The 26,252-nt window shown below is 33.1% G+C and overlaps 3 protein-coding genes across 5 annotated transcripts in view; 1 reads left to right on the top strand and 2 right to left on the bottom strand.

The window, feature by feature from the left end:
• LOC117118252 (steroid 17-alpha-hydroxylase/17,20 lyase-like) overlaps window positions 1–511 on the top strand; it is a 3,326-nt gene extending 2,815 nt beyond the window's left edge. The window contains exon 5 of the mRNA XM_033262782.1: window positions 94–511. Coding sequence (XP_033118673.1) covers window positions 94–353 — 260 coding nt within the window. The 3' untranslated portion in view covers window positions 354–511. The remainder of the gene's footprint in view (window positions 1–93) is intronic.
• A 52-nt stretch (window positions 512–563) lies between these two features.
• On the bottom strand, window positions 564–6,333 carry LOC117118253 (rho GTPase-activating protein 35-like). 3 transcript variants are annotated; one of them, XM_033262785.1, is made up of 7 exons: window positions 6,276–6,333; window positions 4,512–4,739; window positions 4,006–4,120; window positions 3,442–3,516; window positions 2,755–2,886; window positions 2,117–2,210; window positions 564–1,521 (listed from the first exon to the last, which is right to left on the bottom strand). In XM_033262785.1, exons 2-7 carry the CDS (start codon window positions 4,731–4,733, stop codon window positions 1,356–1,358), a joined length of 804 nt encoding a protein of 267 aa, XP_033118676.1. In that variant the 5' UTR covers window positions 4,734–4,739; window positions 6,276–6,333; the 3' UTR covers window positions 564–1,355. The 3 variants fall into 3 exon arrangements, with proteins under 3 accessions (XP_033118676.1, XP_033118677.1, XP_033118675.1); XM_033262786.1 differs by lacking the exon at window positions 6,276–6,333 and adding an exon at window positions 5,820–6,210 and having other exon boundaries at window positions 2,755–2,883; XM_033262784.1 differs by lacking the exon at window positions 6,276–6,333 and adding an exon at window positions 5,820–6,202.
• Window positions 6,334–6,893: 560 nt separating this feature from the next.
• On the bottom strand, window positions 6,894–25,555 carry LOC117118249. Its single transcript, XM_033262779.1, has 2 exons — window positions 21,003–25,555; window positions 6,894–8,313 (listed from the first exon to the last, which is right to left on the bottom strand). The coding sequence occupies exons 1-2, from the start codon at window positions 25,248–25,250 to the stop codon at window positions 7,975–7,977; spliced, it is 4,587 nt and encodes a 1,528-aa protein (XP_033118670.1). The 5' UTR covers window positions 25,251–25,555; the 3' UTR covers window positions 6,894–7,974.
• Between the last annotated feature and the right edge of the window lie 697 nt (window positions 25,556–26,252).

Here is a 26,252-nt window from a genome sequence, read left to right as displayed (position 1 = left end):
AGATGGGTATAAGAGACAGTATATGATCTAAGTATGTGTAGATAGATCCATATATTAATATCTGTTGATAAGCTATGCTATCTCCTCCCGCAGATCGGTTCATCGACACGAAAGGCAGTGTCCACGTACCTCCGCAATTTCTTCCATTTTCGATTGGCAGGCGTAAGTGTCTTGGAGATCAGTTTGCAAAGATGGAGGTGTTTACACTACTAGGTGGCATTCTACAGAGGTACACTATTTTACCTTCGGCAGGTGACCCGATCCCTAGTGCAGAGCCGAGTGAACCCGACATGATTCGGGTTGCGGATCCCTTTAGGATCCAAGTGCTCCCCAGAGCAAAGCAAATTTCTTGATAGTATATTATAAAGACCTCTGGGTAATAACGAGTAGTACCTGTAAATAGTAAAACAGTCACAGAACTGATTTTTTTTTTTTTTTTTTTTTTTTTTTTTTTTTTTACATTTTTTTATATTCTGAACCCAAAAGCATTGGTTAAAATAGTCGCAGAAATAATCAGAGGCAGAAGAATATTTTAAAAGGAAAGTTTTGATGTGAAAACGTCTTTTATTTTTATTTACAAACCATTAAAAAAAAAAATTATATACTGTGTCTAATACCTTTTCTATTACATTGTGTATTAAATTAACTTTAAGTTACAAGATAAGTCTACTGGTGTAGTTTGTAGAGCATGTTTTCCCAAGTTAAATTATATACAATCACATCTTACGACGATGCCGTTTTTTTAGATTGTGCTTCGTCACTGTTATTATTTTATAATCCAAAATATTGAAACATAATTGTTATTTAGTGGTAGATAAGCTTACACAATTTACTTAAATCAGTTGTCTTCGACACGCAGTCGTATTTCAACAAACCAGTTCCTGTGTGTCTGCTTTCTATGTTGTGCTCTCTATAACACCTAGGCCTACCCTAATTTTAATACACACACTCTCTAGCAGATAGAACACAGTCCTACTAGTGTTCCCTGGTCCTACATTACAAGTGAAAATAAAGATGAAGTTAAAGTTTAAATGAAATAGTATAGTGTTTTTTATTGAAAGTACGAAAGAAAAACTTACCAAAAATATAAAAAAGCGATGTTACTTTAAAAATAAATAACCAGATAAAAACGACGTAGAAATTCACATTAAATAAACAAAGATTCAATAAAGCCTAGAGTATGTTCAAGCATAATGAAAATAGAATGTATGTGCAATACAAGTTTAACTGATTCTTACTAAAATATTATGAAAATAATGAAAACAAATTTCAACCCTTTTTTTTTTAATACAATTTTATTTTAAATGTTTGTGTAGGCCCTACTCGTATTAAGACAATTGTTGTTTTTCATACGTTTAAAAGAAACTGTTAGCATGGCAAATCATTGCTGATATCATTTCTATTAAGCGAGGTGATTCGTGTTCCAGATTTTCTACAGCGGTGAAGTTCCGATGGAGTAAAGAAGGCCACCAACATATTGCAAGGTTTAAGCTGGATGCTGTCGCGTTCATATCCTGAATTCTGAAATTTAAGATATTTTAATTGTTATTATAATTATTATAAATAAAAGTATTGTTATAATATAACATAATTAATGATAATGGTAAGTACAATGATAATGTTAATGTTAATGAAAATGATATGATGATGATAATGATAATGATGATGACAATAATGATGGAAATAATAATGATACTGATGATGATGATGATGATGATAATGGTAAGGATAATTGTGATGCTAATGATAATAATATTAATAATGGTGTGATATTAATTTACTATTTTTTTCCTTTGTTTTGATTATTAGTTAATAATAGGATAAACAACTACTGTAGTAAAATATGATAGAAAATATACATATATGTAAGTACAGTACGTATATACAAAATCAAATAATTGTAGAATCAATGCTCGAATATCTTAACAACCTAAAGACCATCAGACATAGCCCATCAACGATTAGGAATATTTTCGGAATATTGGAACGCCTTCTTTAGTGAACATTTATGTAATGACGTAAAAGTATTAAGCATGGCGCGAAAGATTCCTTTTGCACAATTAAAATCAGTACAGTACGCAGTATTTGCTGTGATAGTGTACCGGTTCACTCTTACCTGTTAAGGTGCAACATAAGGGAGGCTAGTACGTTCCTGTTCTTCACTGGTATATCTGGGACTATCCTCATCAACGCTTCGTGTTGATTTGCACCTGCAAACATTATGATTTCTAGTTAAAAGTTCTCTGTGACTATTATAATAGTGTTAATTACTTATAAATTAATATTAATAATATAATAATAATAGTGAAAATGATGATGATGATAATAATAATAATATAGCCATACTATAATAAAAGTGTAATATACATAATTGTGATGAGTGGAAAAAATGACTGGCATATAAAACTTGGCTATATGCAAAGAATATTGCAACTTATTAAAAAAATAATTTCTTGTATCATATTATGAAACAAAGGGCCTATATTGTTTACTGTCATTACAAAGAATATTAAATTAGTTATAGGGCGGTGCCTGTTCATTGATGTAAGATGTTATTATATATGGCTTTTTTAATGGCTACGTAAGAATTTTCTTCTTCTATTTTTCAATAGAAGACTACATGTATGATTGTACTTATACAAAGTAAGCAATTCAACAATTTAATTATGTTTTTTAAAGAAAAGAAACCACCGAACTAAAAAAAAAACTCCAACAGTTTTACTACAAGTGAAGTGTGTCTTGCCGTTAACTTACCTGTAAATATTTTAAGGAACTCATCTTGTTGGTCTGCTGGTATCAATGGTTTAGATAGAGCGGCAATGTATGCTTTCAAACAAGAGCAGACAGTATCCACGTCTTCTTCCAATTCCAGCAACGAGGAGTCTTCTGGGAAAAGGGAGTAATATTTTGGATGACATTGATAATTCGCCCGAAGTCTGTGAATTACTTGACGGGAAAATTAAGTGAAAACCACCTATTGGTTATGGCTAGCTTGTGACATATTTTGATTTCTATTAAATTATTATAATTAATTTATCCAACAAAAAACAACATTTGTACAATGACAGCATGTACAGAAGCAATGGCTTGACTTTTACATGCAGGTATTAAACAATTAGGCGTATGTAAACAATTATGTAAACTTAATGGCACTTTAGTAAAAAAAAAGTACGCCTGTACCTATCTTGCTAAATAATAACCCACTTAAATATGGTTTGAATGAATGAATGAATTATTGAATAATAAAAGAATAAATTAATGGAATGAGTGAATATAAATGAATGAGTGAATGGATACACTGGACTGAATAAAATGAATATATATTAAAGTGTAATTATAATAGATCTAAAGTTAAAAAATTGTGTTTTAAGTTGCCACAAATACGTTTCAACCATTATGTGTGATGTCAAAATCGATCTCATTATACCGCAGCATTTTCACCTTGAATATTTTCCAGTATTCTGTCGACGCGTTTCTTGTTGCCAGGGACGCGATATATATTACGATGCTCTCTACCTGTACAAACAAATAAAATCCATTAGGATGTGTATTGAGTTTAGTACAAATAGAATAAAGGCCATTAAAACATTGAAAAGGTAATTTTATTCACCGTTTGCTTTAATTAAAGGATGATCTGGAATATATTATGATTTTTTTTTCAGTTACTATTTCTATAATGAGTACAATTATTTTCATAGTTATTACAGTTAATTCTATAATGCGATGATGCTGAATATGATAAAGATAAATTATGATAAAGTAATAATAATAAAAATAAGATGATGATGATTGTACTACTACAAAACTACAATATTAAACTGCAATAATAAAATAGTATATTTTATTTAATATACATTTCTATCCAAACCATAAAGTAAATCTACTGCAGTACGATATTCAAATGTATACTGCCAATATAATATAATATAATTACAAAAGTAGCATATTATTGAAATGATAGGCCTAAATGATCGGACATTGTCAAATGCTATTAAATAAGCCTACCATTTTCTTCGATCATTTCAATGCAGTGTTTGATGAACTGTGGGACAGGCTGGTCAGCAGTCACTACATCAAACGAAATTCGCCGTTCATTCCTGTACGGTAGCTCCTTCCGTTCCTATGAGTATAGCAAAATAGGCCTATATATAGTAAAATGATAATCATCAACCAACATAGGGGACGTGTTTATATAGTATAGTAATATTGATAAAAAATAAAAATGATATTATACTGTAATGATACATTAATTGTATAATAGAGAGGTTATTATTTGTATCTGTACCATTTCCATAGAATAGGCCTATGTTTTGTATATCAATACTGATTATATTGTTTTGTACATTTTATTAGTGTTTTTCTAACGTAAGCTTTGTCAAATCGATACTATATTCATAATGTAATATCGATCTTGTTGGCGCCTATTTTACTGCGCATGCTTAATCAACATAATAGGGCATGATCAATTAGCGAGAACGGTCGTAACTTTTCCGTTCGTTTTTACATCGCACCTCTCCTTTTGTGAATTTCTTCCAAATAAAATACAATCCAACGCCAACGATTATGAGCAGACCACCAGCTGTTATAACCGAATTTGAAGTCATCCTGGACAACCGTGATGTCATATCACGCAGACTATCAGGGACGATAAGTTGTTGGACTCGAAAGCGCGCGTGATGGCAAAAACTGGAGCTTGGTCGTCCGCATAAACCAATATGATCACCATCAATCATATGCTTCTGTAAGAGTTAACAAAAATTAAAATTGAAAAGAGGAAAGGACGAGGAATGATAAGGATACGAGGAAGTTCTTAATGCAGGCCTATGTTATATCGGCAAATTTCCTTTGTATATGACCTATAAGTCTTGTGAATATATATATATATAATGTATATTTCTTATTGTAGATCACTTTTCAGTAATGTTTTATAAATTACATGAGATAAAATATCAATGAGAACCTAATGTAAACAAAACAATAATGTCAATACTATAAAACTCTGATGTGATGTGAACAGGCCTAGGCCTTATCCGTTTTTTTTTCGGAGAAATCCAGATCCAGAAATAAAAAAAAAAAAAAAAAACATCTATAAAACAGCAGCAGTAATAAAAATATTAAAAAGAAACATTAATAAAAATTATACTATTATTATATTATTGATGATAGAACAAACTGATTTATAGCCTATAGTAAATATAATTATAGTGAAAACGAAATAACATTTTAAAATAATAAAATAGCCAGATTTGTTAAGGATTGTTTACATAAAAGTCTAGGTTACACAAAGAAGACGATTGCGGCGACAATTAAGATAATGATGATGAAGATAATTATGATGCTAATGATAGGTGGTCGTGATGATGATAATGTTGATGATGTTGATGATGATAATGAGATTACGAAAATTTTGAGGTATACTTAGCGTAAAAACCCAACAATACGGGAGCTAGGAGAGCGCTTGCGTTACACAAACAAATAATTGGTAATAAAAATATTAAGAATATAAACCAGCTTCATGGAGAGAACGTCTGGTTTACAGACTAGAAAAACAAAACTAAACTGCCAAGCCTCTGTACTTTTACCAGCCCAGATCTTAAATCCTTTTAAATTTATTTCATGTACTCCGTTATGATTTGTTGGTCTAAAAAGTCTAGCACCAACTCTGTGGATATTAAAAACTAATCAGTTCTGGGATGCTTAAAATTAAAACTTAAGCAATATGCATGTACTGTAAGTACACTTCAACATGCAATTGGACTCTTTAAAGACAATGAAATGCAAAAGTATATTTTGAAAGCTTATTTCCACAGAGGACTTACCTGTTAACCGCAAGGCAGACAATGTCCTAATGAAACTGGTATTATCACGAACATCAACTATAATATTATCACAAATAATATGATAGTTGTGTCAAATATTTCAATTGATTTTTACCACTATATATTAGTGACACCATTGCCACTATGGTGCTGAAATATCTTTTGTCTGCAAATTCAAACGTGTTGGCAAAGCGTGTTCTTTTATTCAGTGTTTAGGATACAGGAACAAATTAAATTCACAGCGTGGGAATGTATCACTCCAGCCCGAGCTACTAGCTAGAATGTATACAAGCAACCATTCCACCTACATGAGGATTGGAGTCGGTAAAGCATAACATTCGTCTAGGCCAAGCAATTGGACTGTACTGTTGGCCGTTAAATAATACCGCATTACATTATTTTTATATATTTTGAAATAAAATAAATTGAGTAAATCACAAGTTTAAAAATACTTACACTCTTTCAAGATTGCAACTCCAGGAAATACATACCATCGTGGAAGTGTTTGTATTAGCCTTGCCGGATGTATCTTCATCTTCATGGAGACGGTGCGCTTCCGGTGCTACTGTTGCGCGTTGTTAACGCACGTAGTATGATGGGGAAAGCGTGCTTTCTTTGTTTCCATAACAACAGTTTCTAGTAGCTTTGTTTGAAGTGGTCATTTCACATCAGGCAGTCGATTGTCCAAAATATGATGAGAATTTTATGGTAGATAGCGTAGAATATAAAGAAAGTGCTCCGTGTAACGAGAAAGCCATCTTGATCCCCATCAATTTCATTAATAATCATCATCATCAACAGCTACCGGCAATCAATATCCTATTTAGATAACATCAGTGCACCTATATAATCCTTACGATTATCATTACCTTCCTCGTCATCTTCAAATAGGCCTAATCATCATCGTGTCGTCATCATCATTTTATCATCATCATCATCATATCATCATCCCCCACCTCCTCCTTCTCCTTTTCATCATCATCGATACATCATAACTATTAAGATCATCATTTTCCTTTTGGTATTCAATACGATGTAGGCCTATTTATTTTATCAAAACAATTAAAACCAATGTTCTTTTTCAACTCAACGTCTTTTGATTTAATAAAATCCTTTTTATATCAATTTTACAAATATATTATATATATTTACAGTATATCAAATCTATTCTGTAACGTGCAAAACATTTAGTGATGTGTCGATAGGGTATCTAACGACCGACAATCTTAGATACGAAAGTCATGAGTGTATTCGGCTCCGTGCGCGTACAACAACGTACTTACACACACGCCTAGGGTACAGGTACAAGTATTCCAATTAAAATTACCTCTTCAAATGGTTTTTCAAGTAAAGAACACTTTTCTGAGACCTCAAATAAACTTTTTTTTAATCATCATGCTAATTATTTATTTTCTTATAATTAGAGGCCAACTTATCTTGATGAAATTATCTGTTCTTTTATGTAGATGTAAACAGAAATCTCAATGTTGCCAACACCATAACTCCCTCAAACCAGGCGTGTAGTATAACACTGCCTTCTATAGACAACATGATAAAGCTTTTACTTGTTCAGGAAGTGGTTTGTGGTGTCTGGAAGACAACTCTAAAAATAAAAACCCACTTTTTATTGGCGGACAATTTAAAATAATTGCATTATATAATAATTAATTAATTAAAATTTAATTAATGCACATTTATTCCGTATTCATTATCATAGAGTTAGGCCACAATCAAAACCCAAGTGTACTTGATAGAAATGATGATTAAATAACAATAATAATAACAAATACGTAATAGATATCAAATTACAAATTATTATAGGCCTATTCATATTTGTTTATGCATATGTTAGATCATGTTTAAATACCAGTGCAGGGCGTAAACACACGGAGTTGATAATAAAACATGACATTCCAATACAATATACGCCTATTGTTTTTACCAATAAAACTACATTAGGCCTACCCATATTCAATGAAGATTCGTTGTCTCGTAACCTTTGATAATAGACATATTATAATGGCAAGACGATAACGCAATTAGTTGGTAGTACTGATGGTTTAGCCGATCCTGAGTAGAAAACATGATTTTCTTGAATAGAAAAATATTTGCACAATTTCAAAATATTATCCAGAGAATTCGGAATTTTTTGAAATCATAACATCAGCAATTCCAGTTGTACATCGTCTTCTGTCGTGAAGGATGGCATACGCCGGTTGAGTTTCCACCCGGGTTTTAAGCGCCGTTCACACGGAGGAGTCATCATAGATACAGTACGCCCTCTAAAGGCCGGTAAATACTCCTCATGCGCGGGTGTAGCTTGGCTATCGAACTCCACTATCTCAGCATCCTCATAAAACGCATCCTCTTCGTCAAGATCGGAAATATTCAAGTCCCTGATTGGTCGATTTTTCGCATACGTCATCTGGTGAATAACTGACCTTAGCTCAAAAAATTGGTCGATCAACTTCTTATCCAGTTGCTTCATGATTTTCTATACAAAAAAAAAAAAAAAAGGAAAAAGAAACATCGGCTTTAATAACTAGAAATTAAGGTAAAAGGTAGTCCCACATTATTACTGGAGGTGAAGGAGCTGTTGTAATAATAATATTTTTTTTTTATTTCCTCAAAAACAAAAACAAGAGGAAGAAGCCAAGGAGGAACAAAGTTCCTAATGTTTGGCAAAACCAAAACATCAAAGTTAGCCCATCGTAGGCTAACTAAAGCCTCGGTATTGTGTGGTACGGTGGCCAATTTCTTAACGCCGCCTTTTAACATCCCCAATATAATCAACCAGGTACCCATTTATACTCTCGTGTGGTGAGAGGCAATGCAGGTAAAGTGCGTTGTCCAAGAAACGAAAGTTTGAACCTCCGACTTTTTCATATTATGGTATTCCAACACAGAAAAACAGCTGTGATAAAATCTGATTATCAAAATACATCATAAAGAGAAATACATTAGTATCATCTGAGACTTCGCATGCGCTTGAGCATAGCTGTAAAAAATAAATATGCCGAAAATACAGCTTTCAAGAACAAATTCATTGTTATGTGAAAAGAAACAGCTGGTGACGAAAATCATAAAACATAATACAACAGTGACAATATGCTATCAGTACAAAAACACACATCGAAACAAGGGTAAGCTTAATGATAAATTCACTCAGGTCTTAATCATTAATTCGTGGCTATAGAAACGAAATTCTGTACACGAATAGACCTAGGCCTATATTTATATCATACCTTGTACTAAAATTAAATTTTAGCTGTAGTCAAGAAAATGCTATAAAGATATAAAAGAATATGTCTATCTCGTTAAATTTAGGCCTATTGCATACGTTAAACCTGAACTATAAAGTAACGTTCAAAATTGTGATTATTTACTTCATTGGTCAGATTTATTTAGGCATAAAGGCCAATACTTATTCAATTTTGAAAAGGGCCTATTAAATGTTCTTATTTAAATTTCAATATGAAAAGTAAGACTATAAAGTCGACCTTTAATAATAGGCCTAAACCCTATTTGTAAATGTTTAACACATTGATAATAAACGATATGATCTTCTTTATTTGTAATTGTATGGTATAGGACTACAAATCGAAATTCTGTACACGAATAGACCTATATTTATATCATAATAGACCATTTATATCATTAAATTTTAGCCGTTGTCAAGAGAACGCTATAAAAATATAAAAGAATAGGTTTATCACATTAAATTTAGGCCTATTGCATATGTTAAACCTGAACTGTAAAGTAACATTCAAAATTGTGATTATTTACTTCATTGGTCAGATTTATTTAGGCATAAAGGCCAACACTTATTCAATTTTGAATAGTAAATGTTTTTATTCAAATTTCAATTGGAAAAGCAAGACTAATAAAGTCGACCTTTAATAATAGGCCTAAACCCTATTTGTAATTTTTAACACATTGGTAATAAACGATACGACACGATCTTCTTCATTTGTAATTGTATATAGTATAGGACTACAAATTGAAATTTAGATTTTCGAGACACAAAATGTTGCTTATAATAAAAATTTGAAGGTGTAAAACGGCAATTAAAAAAAATCAACGGTTCATGTAAGCCCTGCTTGGCGGTTAATCGATATAAGCAGTGGCGTATCTAGGATTCCTGAAATGGGGGAGTGGGGAAGAAGGTGCAGTTGGGAGGGGGTCTCGATGATTCGGAAATTAAGATGAGCGTGATTTTCTTACTCAGGACAATTTCAATGGGGGTAGGGGCGACTGGGGAAACCACCATTTTTTAACCCCTAGATACACCACTGAATATAAGGTTTTTATTTGAGTCTGTGAACCAGGGATATGTGCCTAATTATCAGTTCATAATTTACTTGATCCTTTTAACAATTTGGTAAGTGGTTTATGGGTTTTTCCAAATTTAACGGCAATCAATAGCCTATAATCTATGAGACAATCGTATCGCTCTCTTAAATCCTACATTATCCTGAAGTATTTACTTTGGTTACTTATTAGGATAGGTGTTGTCAGTGAAGCCCTTCAATTGCACAATACCCAGTCTAGCGCAAGCTACACCAATATTATGTGAATGTGTGTTTGGGTTTTAAAAAAAATTATGAATATGAATTAGTTATTCGTCAGCATTGCGTGTAAAAATGTAACTTACGTTGACTTGTCAAAGGTTAATGATGCTCGGTTTATATTTATTATTATATTTTTAATATTTTATAATTTATATAGCGCCTTTTAGACCCAGTACAACCTTATAAGCTGGATTGCCTCTTGTTTGTTTGTTTGTTTAATTTATTTCCTCTTAATCCGTGTCCTTCATAAAGGAGAGGTGATACGTGATGACGGAAAATCTAAACCGGGCCCAAAATACTGTAGGCTAGGCCCATAATAATGCCGAATAGTTACTACAGAAAACTCAATGCAAAACGACAATGACTAGGTGAGGTAAAAATAGCCACTTCCGCATTTTAGGATCTCGGAAATACAAAGCAAAAGAAGAGTATATAAAATATGGCTTATTGTCAGTCCATAAATGTCAATTGTCAAATATTCTAGACCTATAAATAAAATATTATGTAGGTACCGGTATGCAATGGAATAAACTAAGTCGTGGAATGTTTGTACATCCGGGTATGAGGGTGCTACAGTGACTGCGATTGAATAGTACGGTACTACCACTTTAGCCTATATACTAAAATTAGTTATTAGCAAACGGTGCTAGTATTATTGGCCATTGTCAATGTTCCCTAGCAGCAACAGTAGTTTTTAAATTATTAAACTATGAATTATTCTATTTCAAGAATTTTATTTTCCACAATGTAAATATTAAGCCTAGATAGGCCCACTCAATATCATACATCCGATGAATTTTGTTGAATGTAAATATAATAAAACGGTGAAGAGTAATAAATAAATTCCACAGAACGTTTTGTTGTTGACGAAGAGCGCTTTAATAATGAATACAATACCAGTCAAATTATTGTTTTCATGAGTTTTCATATATTTTCATAAACACCAATAAAATCTAAAAAGCCACAAACTTATAACAAAATCCAATCCGATAGGCTTATTCAATTGGAATTCTCGAATCTTAATGGTTTTGATAGGTTCAAATCATTGGCAGAGTGCATAACCTGTGTTTCTTAATTTTGTTTACAATATTAATGTACATTCCAGTATTACAGTAAGCTTAAATAATGTTGTCATTGTTGTTTTAAACCATACTGCTATTTTAACCCATATATTGAGACGTATAAATGGACATGACATATATAAAGTACATACACTTTTTAGATTTTTTTATAAGAACATATTTTATAAGAACACTGAGGCTGAAATAGCTTAAAAAATTAAGAACGAAATAAGAACAAATTGAGGCTTAAATAAAATTTCAAATGAGGTTTTAATTTTTTTTAAATAGATAACCAATCTTATCTGTACATTATTTGCAGTAGGTGTGACTATGTAATACCCTCTCTATAATACAGTACAGTACAGTATTTTTATTATAAAAATAAAAACAAAATAAAAAAAATGTTGAGCCTAAAATCGACAAAAAATAAGAACACTGAGCCTGGGCAAAATTTTACTGGTTCTTATAAAAAAAAGTGTAAGTCGTGCTCATTTTAAATCAAAATCCATTTTCTGTCATTGAAACTTATTATATTCAAATTTAATTTAGGCTTTGTACATGTTTGAAACTATTTATTCCATCAATAAGAATGATTTTCAAACAATACTAATTAATTTATGCAAAATCTTTTTAAGGCAATCGCTCTCAGTCTGTTTACCATGGAGGAATTGGTTTAACAGACACATTACCCCGGGCCCTAGTTGACGGATATAGGCCAGTTATTAATGATAGTGAGGCCAAAGTTCAATTACTATTGGCACACGTTTTCATAAAAAGATAAAGACTGTCTTCCTATTGTAATGCTCTAAAGTTATAAAATTTAATATTTGTTGCTATATTTGAGCACGTGTTTCTATTATTCAGCTAGGTACAGAACAACCATTTTGGAGTTATTATAACCACTTGTACCACAGGCCTATAGGTTTATATACTATTTTCTACACATTATATATATATATATATATATATATATATATATATAGGCCTATATATATGTATATGTATATATATATATATATATATATATATATATATTAGTAAGAATTATCATTTTTCTATCATTCTTAAGAGCATGACCTCGTGCTTGGGTGGAGTCTTGATAAAATATGACTGTACATAAATTTTAATTATATACAACTTAAATACATAACGCGCAATGTGCTTCAACGTGATTTATAATTTACTATTTGACTATTTATTAATCACTGTGTACTGTACAGTGCGAGAATATAACAAAATCACTCGATCAATCGTATATTTTATCAGATTTATTAAGTCTTTTGTTTGCAACAAATAATTTACCAGCGGATCGATATTCTGGCAGTATCTGCGTTTTGTATAGTAATAAACAGCTGGTACATTATACAAAATACTGTTATTCATCAACAGGAATTTAATGATATTTCAGTTAAATTTTGCTGTTATAATACCTGTACAAAAACACAACTCGATGAATATAAGTTTAGTGGATATAGTGATATAAAGTAGTTCTGAATTAGTCGATAGTCTTGAGAAATTCAATCAAGTAAATGACCCTAGATTATTTTCCTCAGACCATGGAGATGGATGTAAAAATTAATATTTTTTACATCTCCCTGCTCAGACAATAATTTATTTATTTAACATTGACGTTGTGTAATTGTTAATGTTGACAAAATAGATTGTCTTTAATACAAAGTCTATTATGAACGATAGTTAGGTCTGTAGATTTACAGTATGAAGTCACATAGGGCAATTTCATAATTGCATAACCCACTGTTTCCAAACACTAACAATGTTAACAAGAACAATAATAATGATATTAATAATGATTATGATAATGATAATAATAATAATAATAATAATATACTAGTGTAGCAGTAATGTAGCCCTAACTGTACATAATAATATAAATAAATAAATAAATAAATAAATAAATAAATAAATAAATAAATAAATAAATAAATAAATAAATAAATAAATAAATAAATAAATAAATAAATAAATAAATAAATAAATAAATAAATATATAAATAGATATATAAATAAATATATAAATAAATAAATAAATAAATAAATAAATAAATGAATGAATGAATGAATGAATGAATGAATGAATGAATGAATGAATGAATGAATGAATGAATGAATGAATGAATGAATGAATGAATGAATGAATGAATGAATGAATAAATAAATAAATAAATAAATATAGGTGTGCATGTATGTGTGTGTAGAAATTGTATTTTATTACCAATAATTAGGCATCTTACTTAATCAAGAAATTAACTAACGTAAACAAGATAAAATGTATGCTTTATGTCCTAACTAAAATGTTCTTATCAACAGTCGTCTTATTCTACTTGAATTATTATAATTCGGCCTATTTAATATTCCTAAAACAACAATAATGGTATTAGTCGTACAATAATAGGCTAACAGTATTATTACTCGAAGTCGATATAGAAGGCAAAACACAATGCTTCACTCAAACCGGTTTGAATAATTGTAGGCTCAGCCGGTATAGTCGGAAACTCTGTATTTATGTAATATCAACTGTAATTATTGATTAATCTTGAATTCAATTTAAATTACCCACCGAAATATACTTGTGTATTGTGTTGATGAATATTAAATTCAGTTCTGTTTTGTAATAGAGAAAAAAAACCCCCATTTTATAATTTGAATCCTCAAAAATATAAAAGTAGCATATTATCAGTCAGTTATAACTCCTTTTCAGTGCCTCATCCAAAGACACTGATTCTTTATAACGTCACCCTTAATATTAAAGTACCGGTACCAGGCTGTGTAAAATGAATACGAATCTATAAAAACATCTTCATAAATGACTCAATATCGTCACGTGACAGATTGCCAACGTGATACCTGCCTGTGCTACCCAGCTGTTGTCTGTGAAGAATTATGGATATAAATTGAATGTACGTCTGAAAATATAGTTTAATATTTTTTTATCATTAATTTTTGACTGTTGCTCTAATGTTTAGAAAGACATTCCTCCATAAAGCTCAGTTTACACAAAGCAGATTATACGCACGTTGACGCGAACGCACTACTACTCAACGCGTACAAATTTGCCAAGTGTGAACCAATCCTTATCAGCCTTACAGTTATCAGAGAGTTAACAATTATGCTTATTTAATAAATCATTCACTTTTTGTAAATAATCAAAATTATTCCATCTAGGGGTTTTAATATGATCCAATATACATGGTATCATAGCCAGGAAGGTCGTCAGGATATGATTCAACTTGTTCCAAGATCCCAAATCGACTTTGGTTGAAGGGTGTAAATAACGATTTTATGAAACTAGTTGTTTGATGAGATTTGTTTACAATATTTCAAATTGGTATACATCATTCATACCACGATTTTAATTTTATCTACAGGTTGGCGATAAAATGATATAGTAGAGCCGTCCGTCCTTTTCATAGCATTTCAATCAGTTGTATTAGTCATTTGAATATAGTATTTTTGTGAGTGAAATTTGTTCATAATATTTCGAATTGTTATACATCATTCGTTTCAGTTCTATATGTACTGGTTTATGGCAAACTGATCCAGTAGGTCTGTCGTTTATATAGCCTATATATATAAATATATATATAGGATTTTAATCAATTGCCATTTGAATAACGGTATATAGTCTACTTAATACTGTGATAAAAAGCAACATGAATAAATTAGCTGCATCCATATTTCCAAGCTTCAATACTCCATTATTCATTTTGCTCATTTTTTAAGCATTTTATTTAATCAATTATGGTAATAACCTAAATACCACTTACAGTAACTCAGTACTGTTATAAAAAAGAAATATGAATGATTCTTTGCTAAATAGTCTTAGTTCGTTCTATGAAAAATTTAATTTTAATAAAAGGCAACGGACTAATGCAAGTACGATGCGATATCACTGTGTAGCACAGTAAACAGTATTATATATATATATAATTATATATATATATATATATATATATATATATAAATGTACAGTATATGTTATTATCTTCATCATTGAATACAGTTTTAATAATATTAAATTTAATTATTAAAACCAAAATATAATATAAGGGGCTATTATTAATTTTGCATCCACAAATATACATTGCGTAATGTTCGAAGTGTTCAATCATAGAACGATGTCACGTGTCAATACACTTGAACCAACAATAGATCCGACAAAATGTCATTCTATTCAGTATCAAGTGTACTTATGAATGGAGGAATAATAGAATTCTAAACACAAGGACAACGGTCTAAAAAACCAAGAAGCGTTTTTTTTCTTTATATCTAAAAAAAACCCTTTATTATTATTATTATTATTATTATTATTATTATTATTATTATTATTATTATTATTATTATTATTATTATTATTATTAAGTTACTCGTTCGATAATTATGCAGTGTTAATTATAGTATATAAAAATATAGTTTTTGAGGTAAAACCACTGGTTGGCCCTTGGTTTTCTCCTCAACTTGTTTTTGAGTCACACTTCTCTAAAAATGCTGTCACAATGTTTCTCCGAAACTCCATATTTGACGACCACGATAGATTTACTCGCCAAAGACAGCCAACCAGTGGTTTTACCTCGAAGACCATATTTTTACACATGGTTAATCACCTACTGATTTGGTTATTGATACTCGCCACGCAAACCTTCAAGAAATATTTCAATTGTAGTGTGTTAATTCAAAGTTAACCAGCATTTTTCATGAATGCTATCTAAAAATGTAAACATTCTGAACTGTTCACTAGGTTGGCTACAATACCGTCGCCTACAGTCTCATTATGTTATAATTTATTCAAGCGAACAATTGAATGAAGCGATTATCACATTGTATCAGATGGAATTGCCACTCCTTTTTTTCAGTCAAGTCACACGACAAACTTAATGCACGTCTGTGTTTACCCAGATTTAACTGTGAATTATGGAAACCAAATGCTCAACATATACAATGTCTTACCCTATAATACTGTATAATGCGTGCATTCGCATTGGGACCGACGGAAATTAAACAGAGAGCAGACGTTGAGTCATACGTAATCTGCCACGGCTTAGACGTTGATTGTACTGATAAACATAAAACTCGGTTCTGTTGGTTCTTATGCTGCAAGAGCACATGCTGTTTAATTTCTATGCAATTTGAAATCACTATGACAACTAAACTGAGTAATTGTATAAACAAGAAACACCCGTTGTTGAAAGGCAAGAATAAACACAAGTTTGTCCGTAAATAACGAAGTTTTAATTACTACTAATGATCTATTTTCATATAATGATTACAGAAAAAAATCGAATAGTGAGGATGAAGCCGTGGGTTGCTTACAATGGTCAGCATTGCAGGGGTCTCTCGCTCGTTTGTTCAGTGGTCCTACGTATGCGTATTTTTATCGATAAAATTCTCGGGCTCTCGAAAGAGTTGTCCACCTGAGCAATTTAGACACGCTGACGTATATAAAGGAAACCGGAGGTGTGTTGGAACAGTACAGTACCTGTCTCTTATACACATCTAGATGTGTATAAGAGACAGGCATTATCCTGTCCATTGTTTACATTGCTATTAATCTAGGGGTTTTACGGTTTTAATTATATCGTTCCTTCCTCTTCGTATCTGTGCATGTCTTTTAGCCGTGGGTCCATTGTTTTATAATGCTGAGCACAAATGTTTATGCGAAACACCATGTTTACGACCTAGCGGTAGATTTACGTCAAGATGGTACATCTAATTAATTGGGAATGACCTACGATGCTTATATTTTGAGCAAACAATGGATAATTCATGAGCAAAGCCCATGTAATGAAACCTATTACATGTGTATGATGAAAATGTTTACCGGTACCTTACTATTAAATGCACTGGATGTGTTTTAATGAGTGTTTATTGGATGTGTTTAAGAAGTGTTCATTGGATGTGTTTTAAGTACATGATTATCATCATCGCCATTATCATCATCATCATCATCATCGTCATCATCATCATCATCATCATCATCACCATCGTTATTATTAGGGCCTATTATTATCATTGTATTTGTTGCTGTTATTTTTATTTTTTTTTTATCATTAATTAGTATTGATAATAATAAATGGATTACAAAGAAGAGCTACAAGCATAATAGTGCCATTGTAAATATTAAGATGACCTTTTATGAAAATGACTTATTGTTTCCTGAACATAGTGGCAATCGGAGGTACATCCACCAGGAATAGCAGGTACCGGGGTATAATAAGAAAAACAGTTCAACCTGCTTTAAATTTTGAGATAAGACAGAAGAAATTGATACAAATTATATATCAATCGCAGAAGGTTATTTAACATGATATATATATATATATATATATATATATATATATAAATATATATATATATATAACCCTAAGTTCTCGGCTGATATGGCCTATACTGCAGCTATGTCATACCACATGACTACACATTTGTGTGCAATCCAAGGGCCCGTAGCATTTAACTTCTGTTTTTTTGTTACGTTTTAATAATGCACAATGTAATAGGACTAATATATCATATAATAAATAATACATACTTATTACATTATATATTTGTAATTTAATGATTGGACAATGAATGCATTGATTTAATCAAATTGCAATCGGATCATGGGCCATTTCCGTTTCCATATAATCGAATTGTCTACGTCATTATACCGTTGACATTCGAAAAAAAGGCAAATGGTTTTCCTTATAGGCGTATATATGGATCAAGTGAGACACCATCGACAAATTGCGCCGTACGTTAACTATAAATAGTAATAATAGCAAAAAAAATACAGAATAATAATCTACATGTTAATTAATTAATTACGCATAGCTGGTGATGGTTTCCGTTATTTTGATAGGGCAGGATGTATGCGAAATGCTGACACATTAACAAACTTTGAACTTCCTCGCACGCGATTGACATCTGTCAGAGGAGAACATAATGTTATACCATAAGAAACAGCAATACACGTATTACACTACCATACACCCTCACTCCACTTAATTTAAAATTGCATGATAATGTGACTATGAAACTTAATATACAGGATTATCGTGATGCTAATCCAATATTATGGGGCACATGTTTATAATCCCGTGGCACATGTGAGCACGCCTGTGTTTACGCGTGGATACGCGCGTGCGTTTACTGATTCTATACTATACAACCTAACAATGTGAACCGAATAATAAGTTACTGTTCAAAATAGGGCGGATGAGAACAATCTTCATATTGTAACCATTAGCTTGTAATGAGAGCATATAAAGAATATTGAGAATAAATAGCGAACGTAATGAACTGCTGCAAGATGATGTTTGTCACGCGTTTCTCAGTATCGACGCCTTCGAATTGGGCTCGATATTGCTAACATATGGACTCAAAATACATCGTCTAAATGCCCCATTAATGTTTCTCGATTTTTAAGCCATTGAAGCCATTTATCAAAGATTCGCTAATAACATGTGCTATACATTATACAGATTTGAATTACTATATATATCGAATAGTCCTATTTTTGTCACGTTTTTCTCTCATACATGCTTATTTTCCTATAAAACTGCTAATCGCTCATTAGAATACCGTACTAGATAGTTGCTAGAGAATATATTTGTGATGTTTTATTGGTGCTGTTAAATACAGGAAGAAGTATAAACAGCATCTGTACAATGAAAATTAGTATATCATAATACTATATAAAGGAAACCGGAGGTGTGTTGGAACAGTACAGTACAGTACGGCTCGAGAATGCAATAATGGAGTCTGCCATTAACATACAGATAATAACAAAAATAGCAGAAAAAATAGGCCTATTACACAAATCAGTAATATTCTGGCTCGACAGTACTGTATTTCATCTTAACATATTTCAGAAAGGATAACAGCTATATTCGTATTACCTGCACCTCATATAATCAGATCTCTACTAAAAAGAGACGAGGTATCCCCTTTACTCGTCTCGAATATTGTACCGGGTTCGAGTACTGTACAATGTAATTGTATTATAATATTGCCAATACTGTATGAAGAAAAGAAAACTACGAGTGTGAAAAAAATAACCCAAACTGTGACTCCAACCTGGACCCTTCTGCTGTCTCTAACCAATTGGGTCAGGCCTATGCTTACAAAAGGTGTGGTGTGGGGTGTAGCAATCAATATGTATGGTTGTGTGAAGGTATATCAACGCAGTGTGCTGATGGCATTATTACTGTGATTTGTAATTATATGCAGAAGAAACATATTGGTGTATTTTAGAAAACAAATGTAGTGGAGAGATGGAAAAACGGGAAACCCCACCCGCAACTAAATGAGAATCTAATCTGACAGCAGCAATGATATTGTTGTGAACCGAAATAATAAAAGTTTACGCGTACAAAAAAATTAACCAATCACAGGCGGGTGCATTATCCGGGTGAATTATATTAGCAATACATGTCTATCGTTAAAGTTTACCCGCACCATCCGTTGACCCAGGTTGACCACAGATCTGCATACATTATATTTTGACCAGTCTTTATACACGAATTTCATTCTGAACGCTTTTCGTTGAAATATAACTTTTTATTAGAGGGATAGAGGGATTTATGTTATTTATACCTTTCTATTAGGCATAGGCCCTGTCTGTGTATAAATAGGCATATAGGCCTACAATATACGCGTAGTAAGTATACCTCCTTTTATTTTATTCTGGTTCATTTTACAATAGTATGTCCATAACATAATCTGTTGATCAATACCATTGCTTGGTGTAGCTTATTATACCCGTCTGTCATTTATTTCGTTTGGGTATTTCTCTTTTGTATCCAGTCTCATTTTTATCCATCCGGATGTCATACAAATCTATATATCACTCGTTTGTATAAATGTTTACCACTTGGCTTATATTTTTGATACTGTTCAAATAAATCTGACTATAGGCTTACTTTACTACCGTTACGTAAAGAAGCCAGTTGTATCCGGAGCCCAATTGCAACTTAATAGGTTAGTTAAGTAGAGAAATTCAGTTAAACATCGTGGTGTATTGCTTGCAAAATCGGACTTTGTCTCTCATTGCGCGGGCTTAGAATGATAAATGTATGATACGTTGTTTGTTTTTTAGAAGTAGCTTTGGCTTACATTTTGTGCTTTTGAAGTATATTTACATAACATTTGACATTCAATAGAAATTACTCCACGTTGCATCTAAAAATTGTAGACACATAATATGGGGCTTGGGAGATATGTAATGTTGGATACCTGATCGAATGATTAAAGAATCTCTTGGGTATATTAACGATCTATGAATGCTATTGAGTTATAACGAGAAGTTCTCATTCAGCGAAACATAATAAGTATAGGCCTAAAGTGTCTATATATTATTAGGTACAGTAAAAGTAAATATACTTGTATACATATAACAGCAGAGATAGGCCTAATAGTAAGATGAATGATCAAGGATTTTCTCAGTTTGTAGACAGCGTCTGAATTAGTAGACTTAACCTATTATTAACTTATTATTATACGTTTACAATCAGTTGACGAGTTTGACACACCATTAAGAAAATTGAAAAACTTACGATTTCATCTCGAACCCAGTTGACCTTATCCTGTAGGGCTTGTTCTCTTTTCCTCCTCTCCTCTCGTTTTTTCTCTCTTAATTTTCGATTTCTTTGCCAATCCTCTTCAAGGTTTCTAATCTCTGTCTGTTTATCGGTACCAATGTACTCCGTATCCATTGTTGACTGTGTAACAACTTCTTCTGTCCGTGTACAGCTTTCCATAACAACCTCAGGTTGATACTTTAAAACGTCTTCTATTTTATTACAGTTATTATTTACTTTATCATGAATCATCGAGTGACCCTCGTACTCATAAATGTTGCAGTCTACAGTTTTATGATCATCAGGATTATTGTTTTCTACAACGTCATTCGCGCTTTCCTCACCGTCCTTGTCTTCGTCGTCTGCAGGTACAATAGTCTGCTCATCAGTACCTGCATGTAGGCGAAGAATAAGGCCGTCGGCACTTTTCCAGTGTTTGATGTTTGTACATGACCTATAGTTAGATTGATTGATTACGTCCAGTGACTGATCTGAGGATCCTTCAGTAATCGAGTCGGTGCTAACACTAGTCCTGTGTTCCTGAGATTCTATTGCGCTTACTGATGCACTGTCAAGACGTTCAACATCAATTCCAATGCGTTCATTATCAACTTGCAGATGAGTATCTAGAAGTTCATGATTGTCTATCGTCTGTGTTTCCTCGCCAAATATGCGAGCAATACCAAACGAGAAGCTGGAAGCGGAAGTACAATCGCTATGACTGTCATCCTGTTCCAGTCTTCCATCTAGGGAACTATCTCTATTGATATCTTGTAAAATGTATTCACCGGTGGAAGAATTTTCAAAAGAAGCAAAATTAAGCACTCTCGCAGTTTGGGTGGAGATTGTCTCCTCTTCAAAACTAGTATCTAATGGAACATAGAATTGTGAGGTTCTATCAGAACCTCGTTTGGTGCTAAATGCACCTGACCGTCTGGCTTTAATACCATTTACTTCCCAGAACCCGTGTTTTGAATCCTTACCATGTTCACCGCTTTCCTCATCAAAACTACTCCGCTGTTCATATGTGTTTGAATTACCCATTTTGTGACCTTCGTTTTCAAAAATATCACATATAGAGTCATTCAAACTAAGTGTTGTTAATTTTAACTTAAGTATTTCCGTAGTACTTTGTGCAAGTTGTCCATGGTCAGTTGGTGAGTGTGAGCTCTGATGAGAATTCCCTGAACAAAACTCGAATGGTTCCTGCCAAAACGAATCCCAATCTACATCAGACGATGCCTTTTCATGATCATCAATTGAAGTTTCCTTTGAGTTAATTGCGCAAAAATCCTTAATTTCCTCGCTACTGTTTTCTTGGCGGTCAGTGAGTAACTGATGCAAATTTATAATAGAATTTGTTTCTCCTGAGTTTGTACTTGAGTTAAATGTGTGTTCCGTACTAAAACTTTCGGACTCGTCATCAGTGTGGTTTGGGCTACGCCGAACTCTTTCTTCATCGCGAGCTTCGTCTTGAAATTCTAACCCACTGTCGAGGTCGTCTTTGTCCACTTTCTCAGTCTCAAAGACATCGACAGAGAGAGCTGAATCATTCGTTAAATCGGTGCCTAGTTTGTATGACTCGACTTGGCTCACTTTCTGAATTTCCGGAGAAGTATAATTGATGCCATTTTTATTTCTGTCGTTCTTGAGCGACACACCGAATTTGGAATCACCAAGCGCTATCCTGGATTCCAGCTCATCATCAGAAATTGATCGGTCAATTTCATGATCAAGTACGGTATTTTCAAATCCAAATTTTCCGATCTCCACATCACGTACAAGCTGCTTATGTCCATTGCTATTACTATAATCGTCCTCCGAATGTTCATTTTCCTGTGATTTAGATTTACAGTAAACACTTATACAACCCATATTAAAGTCGGAATACGTTAGTCCATCATCATTGACCCTAACCTGGTTGTATCCTAACAGAGAGCCAAAGTATCTACCAACGCCTCGACCTGTTGACGCATCTAGCTTCTTGGTTGATAAATACTCACTATTTATGATATCTTCTTCAATAATATCTTTCCCACTGCTTGTTGCTTGATCGGGTTTGATTGCTGTTTTTATATATCTTCTATCTATTTTACATGGATTCAATTCCGACTGGACTTTGACCATCGTCAGTATATCGCCAGTCCCGTTTCCTCCTGCCCATGTGATACCGTCATCAAAATCATAGTTCCAATAATCATTTTCTAGTAATTCCTTATCACAACATTTCTTTGGTAAACTGGTCGTTGCTCCGATGGTTTGCTCAGGTTCTCCACATCCGCCTGATGCTTGTAAATGCTTATTATTTGTAGTCTGTTCGCTCCTAATTTCTAGCAGTGCGTTCGATCGTCGTACACGCGTATCGTGTTGATCACTACAACACACTGACTTTATTGACTCGGTAAACGGTATAGAGTGTGTACTCGACGGTTCTATTTGCTTTTTATTCAGTTCGACAGATGCTGCAGAGAATATGTTATTTGTTACGGCATAGGCTATAGAATCGTGTTCAATGGGCTGATCATAGCCAAGGCCACGCAGGTTAAAACTGTAATCCCAACTCCCTTTATTATCAGAATATGTTGATGTATTTTTTCCGCTCGAGTGCATTTCATGAGAATAGTGATCCTGCTCTTCAGCTAAATACTCAAAAACGCCATGTATCGGTTTAAATTGTTCATCTGTATCGGTTGCCTTGGTAACCGATGATGAATCATTTGTTATGTGTTTGTTTTGCTTTATACTTTTTGTTTCAAAGTTGTTAAGCTTCTTCAAGGATTGTCTTAGTCTTTTGAGCTGAACTTCACTGTTTGTGCTTTTGTCCAATCCACTAACGATATCCTCAATGCTCTTACGCAGTGCATCGATGTCATCGTACTCTTTCGAGGACTCTTCTTCATTGAAAAGTGAGGACTGCCTATCGCTGAATATACTCTCAAGTTCATCCAAGAGCCCGACATCTGTCGGTAGACAGTCTTTCATCGACATGTAGCTCCCATTCCTGGCAAACGCCGAGATGATTGGCTGTTCCAAGTGATCGTTACTGCGATACGCAACTTCTTCTTTTGCACGTGCGTGTCCAGTGCCAGGAGCTAATAATGCGTCACATTTATGATCATGCGCAGTAGATTCAACAGGTAGTTCTACCTGTTCACAATCTTCACTGTTTACCTCATCAGCTGGAAGTCCAAAGTGTTGGAAAATTTCATTCAATATATTGGAAGTTCCAACTAAACTGGAACGAAATTCATCCTCATCATCTTTTGGATCCTCATTTACAAACAAATTATCAACTTCTTTTCCTTTTATCTCTGATATCGTCTCATAATCAAAAAAATTATCGTTAGTTTCAATAAATGTTGTGTTAGGTTCTTCTTCTTGATTTAAATCATTCTCATTCACATTCTCATCCGTAAAGTTTGATTTCTGTTCCGAGTTTATGAGTTGATGATCTTCCTGTCTCTCATCTGTATCTAAAGTTGTTATGTATTTTTCCAATTTCACAGTCGTTTTATTGTCTATATTGTGTTCGTCGTTTGCAATATCAGATACGATTTCTATCTGTTTTTCTTGAGGTTGTTCATATGCATTATCAATATTATCAATATGTTCTTCTACGTTGTCTTCATCACAATCAAATGATGCATTAACAGATTTCACGACTCGCAACCACATTTCATCGACATTTTCACTCCTAGGCCTAACCGATCGCCTCTTGGATTGCCTCGATCGACCGAACCTCAGGGGTGTAATCCAATCCGCTTTCTCGTCTGACCACTCATATTGTGGATCAGTAGTCTCTGGGGTGGCGTAACAAAGCTTTTCGTTCTCATTATTTTGGTTCGAATAACTGACCGAAATAGTGGAAAGTCGTTTCGATTCTGGTTCCCTATGCACCGGACGGCACTCACCATTTTCACCAAGTATATAATCCTCACCGTAGAGTCTTAGAACAAGACCATCAGGACCCTCACCGTCATGAATTGACCCAGCGGTGGACTCAGGCCGACTCCATCCACCACAAGAGGAGCCCTCTTTGTCCGCACTACTATACGATAAGTAGCTATATCTATGATTATTACCAGGACTAACGGTACAATTCAAGTCGAGCGAGTCAATCTCCGCATCACTTAGGGATCTATTTGTTGCCACGGAGCTACTTGTTGATCGCGACGAGTTTGCTCCTCTTAGCGTAGTATACACCTTGCTTAGAAACCAAGACATTGTCAACTGAAAAAAATATCGTTGCTATCTCCAAGTCGTGGAGTCGAAGGTTGTTTAGATCCCCTGTCGATGACTCAAAGTTTGAGCCCTGCACGAAAATCAGCGCTGACTTAGAAATGTGGAACTTTATACGCTCTGCGACCAGTCACGGGGAAATGACGAGTTTGCTGGGGAAGTGAAATGCTCGCGCGCCTTGGCAGACGAGTTTAGGCTACCTTGCTTGAGTGTGAAAGTCTGATATAGCAATCTGACAAGCTTATTAACAAACTTCCTCCTCTGAACTTAAATCTAGACCTACTTTTTTTTGTTCATTTCAATTAGATTACAATCACCGCGATCTACAACACCAGGCTACTTCGCATCGCAACAAATTCCATTGTGAATGACTGTAACTCACTCGTTTATTCAATCAATCCAAGAGAGTCACATAATTATAATGTTGATTTCGACCTATTAATATATGAATCACAACGATAAGTCTAAACAATGCAAACAGCAATATGACTAAAGTTACTTCCCCTTCAAAAACGTATATATAAAATGGGATAAACTGATTATATAACGCGGCATACTCACCCATCATATTATTGTGACGAGGTGAAAGGCCGTGATAGAAAAAGAGGAAAAGCAAAACAATATGAGAGAGGGATAAAAAAGAAAATAAAATGAACAAAAAAAGAAGAGATACAAAAGAGAAAACAAAATTTATTTAAGAAAGAATAACAAATACAAAATAATTTCAAAATTTATTCATTTCAAACTGCTTTAGTCCCCATTTTGATAAAGCGATTTCTCTCTGTCAATTACAATATTTTTGAAAAATTCTGTTGTTTATAACAACTTTGTATTTTTTAAATATAGGCCTAACTAAATAAAAATAATTAGAATGAACAAGGAAGATAAAAAAAAAACCAACCAAATTATTTTTTGTTTTTTGTTGTAAATACCAAGTCATTCATGTCCCAAATTTTTATGCTCATTATCTTCTTTTAAAAGCAAGGT

Source organism: Anneissia japonica, unplaced genomic scaffold (genome assembly GCF_011630105.1).
Source record: "Anneissia japonica isolate Jap-2015-1 unplaced genomic scaffold, ASM1163010v1 scaffold288059_len961885_cov194, whole genome shotgun sequence".
Lineage (NCBI taxonomy): Eukaryota > Metazoa > Echinodermata > Crinoidea > Comatulida > Comatulidae > Anneissia > Anneissia japonica.
Note: the sequence above shows the minus strand (reverse complement) of the source record. Positions and strands in the feature narration are given on the sequence as shown.